We start from the raw sequence: 17,247 nt of genomic DNA on the forward strand, positions 1-17,247 counted from the left end.
TACATTCAAATAACAAACCTTTAAGTACCTGTTGTCGGCATTAAACGTCAGACAGTAATGAAAGCACTGAAATCACTGAAAGCAGCGGTGGTCATGGACTCTACTGCCATGTAAACCATACGCTAATTATGACGGTAAGCAAACAATAACAAAATAGAAATACAATTAAAAATCCATCACGAAAATGCGCTTGCGCATTCATTAATGATGTTTTGTTTTACAGCCCTTCTCCCAGCGGATCCCTCAGGCTGGCCGCTGCCTCCTTGGCTATCACCATCATCCTATACTGGGCCTCGAAAAGCGTTTGATAAAAATACAATTATGACAAGAATATATATATACATATATATATATACTCTCGTTGTGTATATAGTTGTCTTTTAAATCTGTATAATATATATATATATATATATATATATATATATATATATATATATATATATATATATATATATATATATATATATATATATATATATATATATATATATATATATATATATTCCAACACCAAACTGATCTAATAATCATTTTACGATTTAGTTGATACCAATAATTGGTGTCAATTTTATATGAGGAAAGAAGCTTTACTGTGGTCTAACATATCGCACTAAAGAGTTTCAGTTTATTTAATATCTGTATACGTTAACTATTATCATATAGAAAGCACTTTACCAATAACAATAAAAAGAGTGACTCGTCAGTAAAGTGATGTTAAGGCAAAACAAAAATAATTCCGACATAGATGCTTTCCATTGCCTGAAGTGACGCAGAATTTCATCACACTAACAATTGCCAATAACATGGATTTGTTTGCTTTGTTGCTATAAGGAGATTTTGCATTGCCATCGATTATCAACACTGGCATACATTCGTCTATGTTGTTTCCAAATTGCTGCAATCCGTTCGTGTGAGCTTTATTTGTGCTTTCATTTCTGAAGCATAGTTATACTGCCAGAGTAACTGATTCATAGACGAAACGGAATCGGAACTGAGTTTAACATTCCTGTGCTGGGTCAAGATGCCAATGCATTTAATTTGCAATGTAATACTAAAAGAAAACTAATTTAGTCGAACTGCAGGAGACAATGGAATGACACTACATTCCATATATCAATCTCGTTAATGAGACATATCGTCTCTACACGCTTTAAAGCTGCGCCCAACTGAAAACTGCACCTAAAGCAGATTGAATGTCGCATAATGTGCCGTCATCTCTAGGTCTATGCAGTTTGTTAGGAGTAATCAGTGGAATAAACAACATATACCTTGTTCAGACTCTGTGTTGCTTGCCATTGGAATCGACTTATAAGCGAGTGTATAAGGTAAGCTACAGAGCAAGGAAATACATCCATCAGGATAAAATGAATTTCATGCAGCTTGTGTAAAGTGAGACGAAGTTGTTTGGACTATATTGGCTGCTAATTATTTAACTGAATAGACCAGTATTAAACACTTAGCAGTATTATGCTCGACATCAAAACCATTTTGAGTTATCTGTCAGTCAAAGGTAGCAACATTTCAACATATACAAACGACCACATAAAGAACAATATTTTAAAATAAGCCATGAACACAGAACAAAGTATAATTCCCGATTTACTTTCCCCGTAAACGTTTATTGCCCATGAATTCCAGATAACAACTCGAATGTAACCAAGGCAGATAAGCATATAGGATTGATATCTTGTTTTGTGGCGTTTTGTTTTGTTTCTTGTTGTTTTTATTATTTTGGTGAGAGAGGACGTGATGGAAATATTTCAGAAATGATGTTCGCTCTTAGATTAATAGGCGCAGTGCTTATATATTTTGAAATAAATGTGTTTTTATCTAGCCACTACAGAGGTTATTATAAAAATTATTTCCTCTTATTCTTCTCATTTCATTTTTCTTTGTAATTTATTACACTATGCAGCTGCTACAGGTCCCTAAGAAACTATTGCGAAAGTTTTATGTGAGCAAGAAACTATCCAAAAGTACATTGTTAGCACAAATTTAAACTCTGTATGCAAAACGGAAGGGGTTTAGACAGCAAGGAGGAAACAAAAACAAACTTTGTTTAGGGTATTTAACTTGCAAATATAGCGGATGTTTGTGAAAAGTTTGATTTATGGTTCTTATTAAGCATATATAAGTTAATAAAACCCACTCATTATACGTGCTAAATTGATAGGCATGATTCTGCTGAATTTCATTCATGACTCTACGTAACATCCCCACTCCCGAGACACATGATTGGCTGTTTCGTCTCGTAATGAGATGTTAAACAGAGGGAGGATCAATGCATGTAAATATCTATATCTATCTATCGATATATATATATATCTACCTAAAGCAGATTGGATGTCCCATAATGTGCCTGTAAAACAAACATCGTTAATGAACGAACAAGCGCATATTTGTGATGGTTTTTTAATTGTATTTCTATTATTGTATTGTTTGCTTACCGTCATAATTACCGTACAGTTTACATGGCAGTAGAGTCCATGACTATATATATATATATATATATATATATATATATATATATATATATATATATATATATATATATATATATATATATATATATATATATATATATATATATATATAAATATATATATATATATATATATATATATATATATATATATATATATATATATCTTTGAAAACATTGAAAATACATATTGTAGGAGGCACTCTATATTAGGATATACAACACTATTTACACTTCATTATTCTATCGTCAAGAGTAAACACAACAACAGTCACAAAACCATCATACTATTAAAGCAGAATTACACGTAAACAGCATGTGTTCAGACTGTGTTCCGAATGATATATGCACCAAAATGAATTCACTAGGCATTAGCCTTGAAAAACAAATCTTTTAGGCGACGAAGATTATTTTAAATTAATGCTGAGAATCATACTGGACAAACAATTAAGAACCTTCCCATACATAGCACTATTGTTATAATATTTGTGACGAAAGCAAATCAACAATAATTCCGATAATACTGCTTTCTGATGATGTGTGATTAATGCCATAATTTATCATTTCTGTTTTTGTCCTAATAATTCCGTAAATGTGAAAGTTGTTTCGCCAATGGGTGCAGATAAGACTCAAAATATTTCATTAAATTTGGTTTAAAATTGAAAAGTGTTTCAAAACATGTCTGGAGATTACTAAATTAAGCATCCATCTCAATCACAGTAAATGCATGGAAAACTACGAATAGTCATAAATAAAACAAATCCCATCAGACATATCACAGCTGATGCTTTTAAGAAAGTATCGATTCCATTACGTATACCATCAATCATGTTAGTTAATCGAATCCCTAAAGAAATACAGAAAAGGAGTACTCATGAGTAAAACAACTGAAATTCGTATACTATAAGTAGTTTGTAGGCAGCAAAATAGAAATTCCATTTATTGATTGAAAGCTTGAACGATTTCCTCTCTCTTTTAGAATTTAAATCTGAATAAGTGAAAATATCGGAGACGGCAAATATGAATAACGATGCTCAGTCAGTCTGTGGAACTCTGAATAACGACTCTGGAAAGGGTGCTCAGACTAGGATGAGTGCCAACAAGATATTTCTCTAGGAAGAATTTATCAAACACAATGTCCAGTGACTTACTGATCATGTAGAAATTTGTTCAAATCACACAAACTAATGCTAAATGTTTATAGGAACGGTGAGGATTAATGAAGAAAAGAATGAAAATTCAGACTATCTGGTATCCGTCAATCATTCAACTAACTTTTTGCGAAGATAGTCTAATCTGGACTAAATTCTACAAATGGTACGCTGTAATTATGCGACTCACAATATGAATTGTTGCATATGTCTTAGGAAAAATGTAAGTTAAAGCTATTTAATTTGGCGTGATATATGAAGGAAAGTCGATATCAGAAAGTACTTGAATTTGGTTTTATTATAGTGACATCATTTCCACAGGTCGCTCGAAAAAATATTTACGTCCGTAAATCTTTCATTTAATCCACACAAAATAACATCCTATCCCCCATCTGGCTCGTGACAGTGCGTGAGAGAGAGAGAGAGAGAAAGAGAAAGAGAGAGAGGCTTATAAGACTGGCCATATCAAGAAAAAAGGTGGAGGTGATGGAGCCTTTTGGAGTATATCCTTCGCATCTTTACCAATGTCGCGTTGTTGGAATTTGAATGCCATATACATATACATTTTTTCTTTTCCCTTTTATCTAAAAGTGCATATTTATGTTTTATATTTGAATTTGGATCGTCAAAGTCTTCTTTTATCTTTTCAAAAATCAAGTTACGAACGAACATTTTGATTGCCGGCCACATATCCGCAACAGAAATATTGAGTAAAGGGCGTCGTTTTGAAAGTCATGATATCCCTGGACCGTTTGTGTGTGTGTGTGTGTGTGTGTCTGCTCACACTCGAGAATGGATATAAGTTCTTGTATTATATAGAATCCATATTGATGCACATATAAAACACTTTATTTTATACATTTTTCATGTTTACATTTTGTTGATTATCCTGTTATAGTGTTCATTCTAACATTTATAAAATGTGACATACGTCTTTTCAATGTTTGCTTCTACGTTTAGAAGAGAACAAATGTTACCATGTTATTGACATATATCAAATGTTATCATGTCAGTGCCATATAACAAATGTTATCATGTCAGTGCCATATAACAAATGTTATCATGTCAGTGCTATATAACAAATGTTACCATGTCAGTGCCATATGACCTTGTTTTTTGTAAGCACTAAAGCTTCGGAACTACAAACCATATGATATCATGAGAAATTGCTGTGATGTACATTTTGATATTCACAATAGGCAATCCTTAATTCCAAAGTCATTTAGTACACAATTTGTATATTCGGGTAAATAAATGAAATAATACGGTCTGAAATACTACAAAAAGGAAATCTAGAGCCATTTCCCGATCATATTACCACTGATTATACAGAAATGAATGAGATAATGTTGACTGATATTTGTTATACTACAGTAATGATATCGATGATATATCACGGGTAGGGGCAGTTCCTTTGTATAAATAAATTTGCATTAATCGGCTTTACTGTATTCCACCCCCACCCCCAGCTTATCCATTCTAGAGACCAATTTGACATAAACTAAGACAATAGTGTTTGCTCACTGATAGTCTTGACAAATACATATATGAAAATGGATATCATCGATCCGTGAAGTAACAAACCGTGCTTTATGTGATGGACACGTGCCTCATACACTGTGCAGTTTATGGTCCTCTCTCTCTCTCTCTCTCTCTCTCTCATAAAACATACATACATAAAATAAAAACCAGCAGTCTCACTTATTTGCATTTGAAACTTACATATATGCCTTGTGGAAAATATAATTGAATTTGCCTGTGCATGGTTTGAGTTTTGGGTTGATTTTGATGTTTTTGGGTACGAATATACATTCAAAACTGTCTTGTCCTTTCAAACAATCTGAAAACGCTTTGCATTCGCAGATGTCGTAGAAAGTAATAATATTAGGCTACCTTTCCTGATATGCGTAATCAATGAATGAATGAACCTTTTTCATTATATCCGTTAACTTAAGCGATATTCACGAACAATTAATTACAAAGCCTAGATATTAGAAGAAAAGAAAACGAATTACATAAAGAAAAACATTTGATATCAAGAATAATACTGAACTTACTGGTTTTCGTCCTGAAAAATAAACTAGGAAAAGCTTCTAGTAATAAATTCATTTTAACTATTGATTATTTCGTTTTCAGACGTAATTCATTTTATTTCTTGCAAGGTCTCTGTTAGCTTCCAGTGTCTATTCGGCTGCCAATCGGAAAGACGGTAGCCGTATTCGTAACAGTAATAGTAAAATAAAGTGGTTCCAGAGGGCAGGGCGAGGAAACTTCCCACGGTCGCAACCAATGAAAAATGAGAATACTGCGCAAAAATTTCATCGTTAGATTTGGGCCAGAGTCATAGCGAGTGATATATTAACGTGTTGCAAAATCAAAGAAAATAAACATCAAACACTTTACATAAAGTGTACCGACTGCATGATGCATATTGATATGCTTCGGCAGTTCTTGTCCAAATCCCCCTCCCCACATTGATGTCGCAATAGTTGGAGAGTAGTAATTTACGACATAAAGTTCCTTTTACGATAAACATTATTCTTCAGGTTGTTCGACTGGTCTAACAGCATACATTTACAAATGTATTCAACATTTAATAAAACTGGAATAACGTAACATAACAGAATGATAATGCGTCGACGTTACCATTCCAAATGTATGTATATTTCCAGACAGGACTGTATATATGTCATTGACAAAATCCAATTTAATAGTATCTAATATTTTGCCCAAAGGATTTACAAAATTAGATTGTTCGCATCAGACATGTGTCGGTTAATTTTTGCGAACTTTAATGTGCAGAGACGGTTTCAGATAAAAGAATAACAGGCAGGGAAATACCTGCAACAAAATAATGCTGATGTAAACATTGTTGAGAAATGTATTTGTATACTCGAAGCCCATGTTTCTTCTAATCTCGGTAATTTACTGAAACTCGATGAACGATTTCGCACATCGATATTACAACTAATGGCTGACAATGAATAATTAATTGCAACATTAAATCACATGGTTCCATTTCTGAGATGTGAGTAGATGAACAAAGATTGACTCGCGCCTCGTGAAACTGAAATTATGACAAAGTCGCGATCAAAGAGGAAGACATAAACGGTTCCAATGAATATTCGAATTCAGGTGCATTTAAATCTTTTTTTTTTATTTTGTGATCATTTTTTAGCAAACAGAAAACTTTAGGCTTGTTTGTAATACCGTATTAATCCCACTGATTGATCTAATATTGTGAATGAAATTCTTTGTTAATTTTAACGATTTATCACATATTGCAACTTCTCACACCTTTTCAGTCCGACCATTTACAATTGATGAGTTATAACTGACACACTTTGTCTTGCATAATTCAGTTTCTCATAATGAATCCATCCAAAATCAATTAAAAATTGATCGACCTAACAGTGGACAAATGCACTTTTATATAAACCGACGCTGTATATCGCTTAACTGGCTAAACTAAATAATATTTATTGCGTAAATAATTGTTTATGTTGCCTAAGCTAACGCTATCAAGCTTAATTTATGTATGTAACGGCAATATGTTGAAACCCATACAAGCAAAAAAATAAACCAACAAAAACGTGTTTTGATTCGTTCAGTCTGCTAGGTTAATATCATTGACATGTTCCTCCAAATATCTGGTAAGTTCCATTTTGTTTAAGGTTTTTTATATATATATATATATCCGTAGAACCTACCTACTAACTACATTTTCTGAAAGCGGTGTCATGTTAATGATTTGTTTTCTGAGTTTAAGATGCTGTCGCTGGGTGAAAGCTATTGGTGTCAATTTCAGTTCTCTAGTTGCTTTCTTCCATACTCGTTGATAACGGTAAGGATGTTTTATGTTTTGGCTTCACAGTATTGAGACTTACAACTAGATTGGTATATTATCGAATTAAGAGAATTGTCTAATGCTTGAATGATGAAAGAGCTATAAATCGCACACTGTATCACTAATCAATAAGTTTCGTTCACCGGTAAATGAAAATGGCAAGGGACATATACAGTCACAATTCTACATCATAACAGTGTGTGTGTGTTTTTGTGTGTGTGTGTGTGTGTGTGTGTGATTCAGATTTTTAAAGTAACTTTAACACTTTTTCAGTCATATCGCTACGATGCCTGCAGTGTGGCAATTTAAAGTGATGTCTAGCACTGGGGCATCATGCCGCAGACATGTAGCATTTGTCCCAGCCAGTCACATTATCCTGACACCAGGCCAACCAATTCTAACACTAAAATTGGTTCAATTTCTTGGCAGTAAACAGTAAGGTATTTTTTAAGTTTATAAATTTGTTTCAGTAGATTACTATTTCGCTTTTTGCTTTGTTGGGCTCTTTTTATTTGCATAAACCGGTGGCATTCAGACAACACTGGGTTTATAGCCGTCGGTAAGAAAGGTACAAAGGCAATAATGAAATAGAACACAATTAAACTGGTTTGGAAACGGTGGCGCAATGTACAGCTAATAAATGTTTGCATTAGAAGTAAAACACAAGGATGAAATCATATTTTGGAACTGATTAAAAATTTAATGTGGTACAAAATATTTCTCCTAGCACAGGATTATGATCTGTATTATTAGATCAGACATGTATATCTGATAAAGGAACATAAAACTATTTGTGTAATATTACCTTTTCATTGCAAATATAAACACTTAGTTTTCTGTGCATTAAACATATAGATTGATAGATAGATGTGTGATATGTTCACGTTTTAAAAAGTAAACTTACCGGATGTTATATCAATGAAGATTATCTGCAGCATGAGAAAGGCGAAGCTTCCATAGTAAAACAGTTTCGTAATATCCAAGGTACTATAACAAATATGAACTTCCATGCTTGTCAACAACGTTCGTAATGTCATACATTCCAGTTACACTGTGAAAGAAATACGGAAAATCTCACTGTAAAAATCAGATACTTAAAACAGTCATTTGACTCCGATTTGGCAGTAGGTGTTCATCACTGACTGATTCTAAGAGATGCTTGTGATCTTTGGCACTATTATGCACTTGTGACACATTCTTGATCCCTCGATTTCCTTGTATATAGCAAACGTCTTTGCTTCTGGAAAAGTCCATCGTCTTTCAGTGAATAACTTGGTACCATTTTTCACTCTCGACGTATCCAGCACAGCTGTCCATTATGAGAATATAAGCATACAGCGATGTACAATTTTCATAAGATTGTAGACTCTAAGATCCAAACAGAACCGTATGAACTGGTTTTATATTCGTCTTAAAATTCCTTCTTGTTAACAGTTAACAGTAATTTAAAACCCATAATGTCCCTCAAAGTTTGTATGGTTTTTATTCTAATTTGAATAACAAAAGCTCAGCACATTTAAGCATTAATGTGTATTTTCCTCCTTATTTAGACCCTGTAAATATGATGATAGGACAGAAAAATGTCCATCCAATAGCTTAAACGAAAGTGTGAATGACAAAGTAATCCAATAGGAGATTTTCTTTGAATAAGTGGCCCTTGCACTATTACCATCCACTACCACCTCTAAATTAGAATTAGCAGTAGATCAGCTGTTTACGGGATAATCAGCCTGGCTTCCAACTCTCTTCATCGGCATCGATTCTTTTAAAGATATGATGCTCTCCTGTAATCCAGTCCAGACACGGTTCTACTACAGTCCCACGGTGTGAGCTGCAGTTGTTTCCTGTTGCTACGTGTGGCGATAACGCCTGCGTATCTTAGAGTGACTGATAATGTAGTACTGGAGCAGTAGCAAATTTCAATGATGTAGGTATTAGTTGCTGGAAATATACTTTAGAATCGATTCTCTCTGGCGGTGCATGTATGGCTAAACTGGCCACATAACATTTCAAAATATGACATTAAAATTAGTAAAACAGTCTCTCGCGGCAATGAGATTGGTCAGGTAATACTATCGAAAATTGATTTCAGCGAGTTAGTGAGCTGTTAGTAATCAGACGATATATTTTAAGTAATATAATTTTAGATTAGCCCGTAGCGATTTTCCAGACATATGTAAATTTGTATCGGCCTCGTTTGTATGCGTAGAGCATCAATTAAGGCAATAAACTATAGAAGGTAGTTTATGTAGGATTCCACAGAACAGTTTACGCCCCCCCCCAACACACACACACACACACACACACACACACACACACACACTGTCTCTCTCTCTAACACACACACACACAATTATTGTTTTCAGCATTCATACTATTTGTAAAACAAATGATTTTTACTACTATACTTTTTCTAGCAACAATACAATATTTTAGTACAATAAATGAACGTGAACTTAGATAAATACATATATTTAGATGGAAAGAAAAAATTAACGCCGTCAAACAAAGCAGGATTCAAACTTTAAATTATCAAGAATCTTCCGAAAATGAGGTGGATTTGCGTCTCCTTCGCCTACAAAATGTCAGTAGCGGCATCTAACTATATACAAACTGTAATACACTAGTATTACATATATATTTGTGATTGATATTTCGTTCGATACAGATTTTAAATCCGTATCACTGTAGCCAAACAGTAGACTGGAAATACTGATATCCTTTCTCTGACGTCCCATGTCGAATGTGTGATACGCATCGAATCGAACTTTCACAGTCCTAGTTCGTATTTAATTTCATTCACGGTGTAATGCTAAAAATATTTAGAAAGTATAAAAGAACAGGTATGTAGTAAATACAAAATCTCATTCGTATTTATTCGGTGGATTGGGGGTGGAGTGGCTCGTTGATATGACTTAAGATTATCGTGGCCTGACTGGTTCGACATAACCCTACATCACACCAAACTCTTTCTTTCCGTCCGCTTGGAATAAACCATTTATATAGTTTTGTTTATGCATGGTGTCACTCATATTATTATCGTACAACACAGAACATATTTTTGAACGTTCTTGTTTATATACTTGAACAGTAATTGCTTATACCATATGAAGTACATCAATATAGATATAGGTATCGGGCCACTAATTAATTTACAGACTCTCTACCAGCCTACTGATTGGGGGAAAATTAAGTCATAAATATTTCGAGATGCATGCGTTGACTAGTAATGGATTAAATTTCCTGCAATTAGCGCGCGAGGGAGTCCATTATAGGCAGCAATGCGTGATGAAGCCAGATGGGAGGAATCGACCCAAACCTACCAGCCGAGCTGAACTGGAGAATGACAATTATGTAGTCATGCGGGAAAGTTAAGTTGGATACCCTCATTACATTTTATGATCAAATTTACCTTATCTATGTAAACGGAACTGCTAATGTCATTTTAAGAAATTAATGTTAACTTATACTTCAAGGAAAAGTGTATCACAAATGGAATTGTACTAATTTGTTTATCTATCTAATTAAATTGTTATATTATGTATATATTGGGCTGATGTTGTTCGATTCTATATCTCTGCTAAGATTTTCGCTAACTCCATCCAATAATTTCACAATTTAAGTTTTCGCTCGATCCGGGCTACAACTCCCAGGTCGATCATCCCTTAAACATCGACAACCACCATTCTTAGGTAATAGGTCACCACATAAAAGTGATGATCTTAAAGCCCTCTTTTTCCTATTACATTCTTTATTAATTTTATTTGGCATTGTTTCGTTTATTTATATATTAACACAAGCTAAAATATATCATGTACTTGATCAATGATTGTATTTATTATTTTGTACAGGATCATAAAAAGCAAAAGAAGAACAAGGAATAAAATGAGCAATAGTTAAATCCCATGGGTTTAGGCATCGTCTTGCCACTCTTGAATATATTTAACTGATGCAAACATATTCAAGTGGTGTATCATCGCATTTTGTGCATTATTTCATAATACGTAAAAATATGTTTCTAGCCATGTAAATTACTTAGAAATTTGTATACTTGTAGTACCTTTGTCCAATGTATTTGCTGTTTTATTTTTTTCTAACCGTTACTGTAGAACTTATTTATACCTACCCGTTTATCATGTTTGATGCAAGCCTTTCTATTTAATAATCTATTATTTATCTACAATAAAAGTAATACTAATAAAATCGTACAACTGCTGAGCAAAATGTTTATCAATATTAATTTAACATATTTTTAATTAACTACAAACAGGAAAACAACCTGGAACAAGACTTGAAACACAACTTGAATAATGTGACACGAGATTTTAATAAATTCCAGCAAACTTTGAATATACCTTCAAAGAAAGTACTCCGCGAATACCAATTTAGGTCCAAGTTTAATTTCGTTAGAAAAGACAAAATTCATGTAAACTATTGTAAAACGGAATAAAGAGATTTAATGTCGACGTTGATATCAACATAAATAAACGACAAAATATCTTTAAGCTATCCTTCTGGTTTTAGTTTTTAATTCTTCTAATAAAGATGAGAAAATCCCACAATACGTCAATCACTAAATAATAACATAAATTTGAAAAATAACCGTATTGCACATTTAGTAGATCCGATAAAAATAATTCGGACATAGCAAATGTGCTGAAATCTGAAGTACGCAAGTCTTTGGTGAATAGCAAATTAAAAGATATAAGAAATAGAGAAAATACATTGATACTCTATTAACAATTATGAACCATTGTAGATCAGAGAGAGCTTTTAAAACTGAACACTTACACGAAGAGTTATGAAACCAAGACAAATATTTTCGATATGCATACAATACTTACTCATATGCACGCTATCATTCCTGTATATCATGTAAATTGAGAGCTGTGACAGAGGAAAAAAAGGTTACAGGACTAGAGACGAACAATTTAATGTTGTGGGTCAGAGGCCTGCCACTTTTTTTTTCTCCAAGTGTCAATAGCTGAAAAATATATCGCTCTGATTTATATGTTTATAGCACAATAACACTATATTACATAATTAAATCATTTAGAAACAAAACATTATCTGCAGATGAAATAATATAAAATATCACAGATCGCACAAATTAAATGTTGAGACCTTCATCGTAAATGATTTTGAAATGTTTACGTTGATTGTATTGTACGTTATAATTTAAAAACTGTAATTAAAGAAGCTAACACCTTCATTGTGTTGATATTATACAACTTGTTCATAAAAATAAAAAGTGTTGTGTTTGAATTGAAGTCTACCATTTACTAACTGCACTCAGCAGGGAAACTTTGGGTGGGATGCCAATATGCAGGCAAGATATTTATCAGAAAGGGCCATAACAAACAGAAAACACACTTGCTCAACAACCGAGAAAATACTTAGTGGACTTGAGAAATTACGTAACCTTCTAACAGAAAAAACTGCACTCTGAAAATTGCATAATGAGTCGCAGCCTTATAAAGGAATAAATGTTCTAAGCACATTAAGATTCGCTAGTAAATAACATAAACATGACATTTTCGTTGATCCGAAAATTTGAAAAAAATCGTAATTAGACCGATATCTATGAAAACATCCCATTTGGCCAAAAGGTTGGCATACGTGATATGTTTCAAACATGCGATTAAAGGATTTTAAATATAATAATATTTGTAATATTCAAAATTATTTGGTGACAAATTCAACTCTTCGCTAAAATACTACAACTAATACTACTTCAACTACTACTACTACTACTGCTACTACTACTACTGCTACTACTACTACTACTACTAATACTACTACTACTGCTGCTACTACTACTAATAATAATAATTTTAATTATTTTGTCCTAAAATATGAAAAGATGATGTTAATATCATGTAATTTGTAACACGATTTCTCGGGAATATCAGCGAAAAGGTACCGGAATAAAATTCCGAGATAATCCCTAGAGAACATATCTGTCACCCTACAGAACGACTTTATTCTAGAACGGATATGTACATGATTTCGACAAACATATAAAGGAAATTCTCTTAGGTACATTATATATATATATATATATATATATATATATATATATATATATATATATATATATATATATATATATATATATATAAGCTGTAAACACTATGTTTACGTTGCAAGTGTTCACGTTATGTCTTGTTTGCAGTTAAGCTATGGGTTTCCGTTTGAAATCTTCACCTCCTATTATGATATAGGTCAAGTGAAGACGTGTATAAAGAGGGATTTGTTAAAAATTATCATTCCTGATGAGGATCAGTCGGTCAAATTAAACTTGAGAGAAATTATTTATCTAGAATACACATTAAAATTACTAAAGTGTTTATTGACTTTCAGACTGATACATATTGTTTTGGGATCATTGTGATGTCATTCAGGGACAGTTTGGATTGCATCATTGTGTTACATCGTGACATTAAAAGACTATTGGAATTCATTCAGAACATTCTATACATTCTGACCTGTGATAAAACGTTTAAGATTGTTTGGGATTGAAATCATAATACTGTAGGTGTCTCTTGAATTTGCACATTCTATTGTAGATAAATAAGCTTCTTGTTGCCTAACTGACTATTGTTTGTTTAAATTTGTCTCTTACATATGTTACAAACCAGCTCGTGTTTTTGCCATTGCTCCGGTAACTGCTAAAGCAGGAGACAAATAAGGGATTTCACTCAGGATCAACCCTTTGACCCCACTATGGCTTGTTAGTTATAAGTGGATTAACCATAACCTTATTTCCAGTTAGGTCATTGCCTCGTAATAAATTAATACCCTTAGTAGGTAAAGAAACTACTGCATCGACAGTCACTGGTGTAGATTCAAATGCTGGTGCAAAATTATCAGAATGGAGAGGAACACTACAAATATGCACTCTACTCCCTGAAGAAGAACACTTTCTCTCCAAGGCGTTTCAGACAAAGGCAAAGTATCTGATAACAAAAAGCTCGTGTAGGAAGTGATATTGATTTCCGATCAGTCCTATCCAAAGTTTGATTTTTAACGGTTGTGCCAAATTGGGATTTGGAAGTACTCATAAGAGCCCGAGGTAAGTATTTACACAAAGAATGAAGACTTACTGACAAATGAAACTTTGTGAGTAAATGAAACTTTGTGAGTAAGGGTTACTCATCAGCTATGCGATCAGCATCTTCCAAAGTTTCTATTTTTTGCTCTATATGATTGGTGTTTATTTCACTGTGGATACAATTCTTGAAATCTTCATATAATAATGGCTTATGAGATTATCATAATGTCGAAAAACCTTTTTCGGCTGAACACCACCTATCAGATAGTCTGACTCAACAGTGAATGATTCGAATTATATAAGTGCTGGAAATGTGAATGCTTGTTGCAGAATTTAATAAATGTGTGAGCCAAACACCCGTGATCATTACCAGCATATCTTGTTCTTGGATTTGACTCCGCATGCTTAAATGACTATTCCATTAGCAATGTTTCAACCAAATTCGTCATGAACGTATCCAGTTTCTTTTCTACAATTCCTAAATCTTTGCAAACATGTATCAACTCATAAACATTCAAAATACATTCCTTAACCCCTTCATAATCAACACTTTTTTGTACGGACAGTTAAGTGTAGGCTTCAACTTCAAGTGTAATTTCAAAACCTGAATTTGTGTGCAACTCTATTTCCTTATAGTTTTTAAACTGCGATTCCTATAAATTCAGGTGAAAACCAAATACATACTTATTAATCAAACCCAAAGTATCCTTCCCACCAAATAGTGAATCCAGATATTCTTTTTTTCTTGCCTCGTTAAAGAAGCTTTCGCTTATGAGAGATTATAATGTCTGGCAAGCTCAAGTAACTCGTTGTTTTTCATAGCTTCTAACCCATTCTGGGTTGGATTTAAAACGACTTTCTACATTTTAGATGATATTGTGAATTCTTGTAAACATAACTAAAGATTTCTCAAATGTGAGAAATTAAAATCTTTATTAGGATAACCAAAATGTATAGATAAAGTCAGTTTTAATATTGTAGACAATTTTAGTAGATCTGATATGTTTTGAAGAAATTCAGATCTCAGATGAGCCTTTAATTTATATTACGACTCTATGGTCTTCAACTAAGTAAGAGAAAAAGCGAAAGCAACAAGCTTAGTCAAATTCAGCAAACAATTTATTCCCTATAATACAAAGCGTAAATTCTAATTCGCTAGCAGTATTATGAACTAAATCAAAAAGTATAGAACGTTCTAAATTCTTCTTCTTCTTCTTCTTCTTCTTCTTATTATTATTATTATTATTATTATTATTATTATTATTATTATTATTAATTTAAAAAACATGATAATAATAATGATAATAATAGTGAAGGTCCTGATGTTCCAAGAGGCTTACATGTCGTAATGTACCACTAGTCTTGAATGTAATGACGTACAAATAATTTTAAATATATTGATGTACCAACAGGTCTGAGGCATCACAATTATATGATTAAAAATGTCTTTGAATAAATTCTCGATAATCCCAAACTAGTGTTGGAGTGCAAAAAATCATTGAGCTTTTTGTAATTCCTATATATAATGTTATGGACCGGTTCCTCTCAAATTATAACTGAACACAACGGTAAATAAAGCTTAGCGAGGAATGAATAAGTTTGTTTTCATCATCCTTTATATGCTAATTTCACTTAAACTACGACACAATAGAATGCCTATGATTTCGGTAATTTCAGATGGAAACTTTAAACTAATTCGTAAACAATGTCAGACATTGATTTTAAATTTAAACAAACATTTTCAACAAACTTACGGAAGTCTGGTAGACACAGCCATCAGTCATTACATCAGTCAGTTTTGACAAAAAGTAAATCGCAGCACATCCTATAACTTAAAAATACATAACAACGGATATACCTGTCCACCAGTTTATGACTAGAATTTCAATAGTATTTGAGGAAAAAGGACGTATATTTCTTTTCTCCCCTTTCTACAAAAGCAATTTTTTCAAATATAGCCTGATTGCACTTATAATATCATAAAACTATAATCTATGGTGAAAGAAAAAGTATGTCTTACAAAACCTTTCATATGAAAAATATAAATATTTAATGGACGTCATACTAACTGGGTACCCTAAACTATATCGTATATGTTCGAGCCGCAACTTGTGTTTCTTACTTGCATGTCAAGTTTTCATTATTTATCATACTTGTGTCTGCATAACTCAAAACAGTCATAAAACTTTGTCAAACCCTTCGACAGAGCCTTAAAGAAGTACGTTTTGTATAAGATCGAGACAAGTAGATATAGGCATTGAGAAGCGAGTGTATTATCTCAGCAGGGAACTGATATCTCGAGAGCTGATGCACACAAAATCAGTTTCAACAAACGCCCAGTTTATGATGTTTTCCATACACCAACAAGCGGCAAGACATGGGGACTGAATGATAATCCTAACTGCAGATTTTGTGGAAGACTTTCAAAAATTTAGAGCGCGTACTTTCATCCTACAATATAGAATTTTCAGATGAATGTTATCGTTTACGTCATGATCAAGCGCTTGCTGAGATTGCTGCCAGGAATAACCAGGATATGTAAGTATCAAGCGAAAAACGGACACAACTTCGTCAACTTAATGGTAAGCGACGAGACACAGAGGCCAAGGGCTGAATCATCTTGTCATCAGCACAACCGCACACGACTGGGGAAGGCAAGCAGATGTACAATGACAACTGAAGTTATCAAGGTTCATTGGAGACATCATCTTCA

General features: G+C 33.1%; 1 protein-coding gene across 1 annotated transcript in view; it reads right to left on the reverse strand.

Moving 5' to 3' along the window:
* The window catches only part of LOC149800878 (zwei Ig domain protein zig-8-like), a 68,964-nt gene extending 59,583 nt beyond the window's left edge, over positions 1–9,381 (reverse strand). Inside the window, exon 1 of the mRNA XM_089954899.1 lies at positions 8,385–9,381. Within this exon, the coding sequence (XP_089811025.1) occupies positions 8,385–8,517 (133 nt within the window). The 5' untranslated portion in view covers positions 8,518–9,381. The remainder of the gene's footprint in view (positions 1–8,384) is intronic.
* Positions 9,382–17,247: the final 7,866 nt, after the last annotated feature.

Source organism: Sinohyriopsis cumingii, chromosome 4 (genome assembly GCF_028554795.1).
Source record: "Sinohyriopsis cumingii isolate HCF-2022 chromosome 4, ASM2855479v2, whole genome shotgun sequence".
In the NCBI taxonomy this organism is placed as follows: domain Eukaryota; kingdom Metazoa; phylum Mollusca; class Bivalvia; order Unionida; family Unionidae; genus Sinohyriopsis; species Sinohyriopsis cumingii.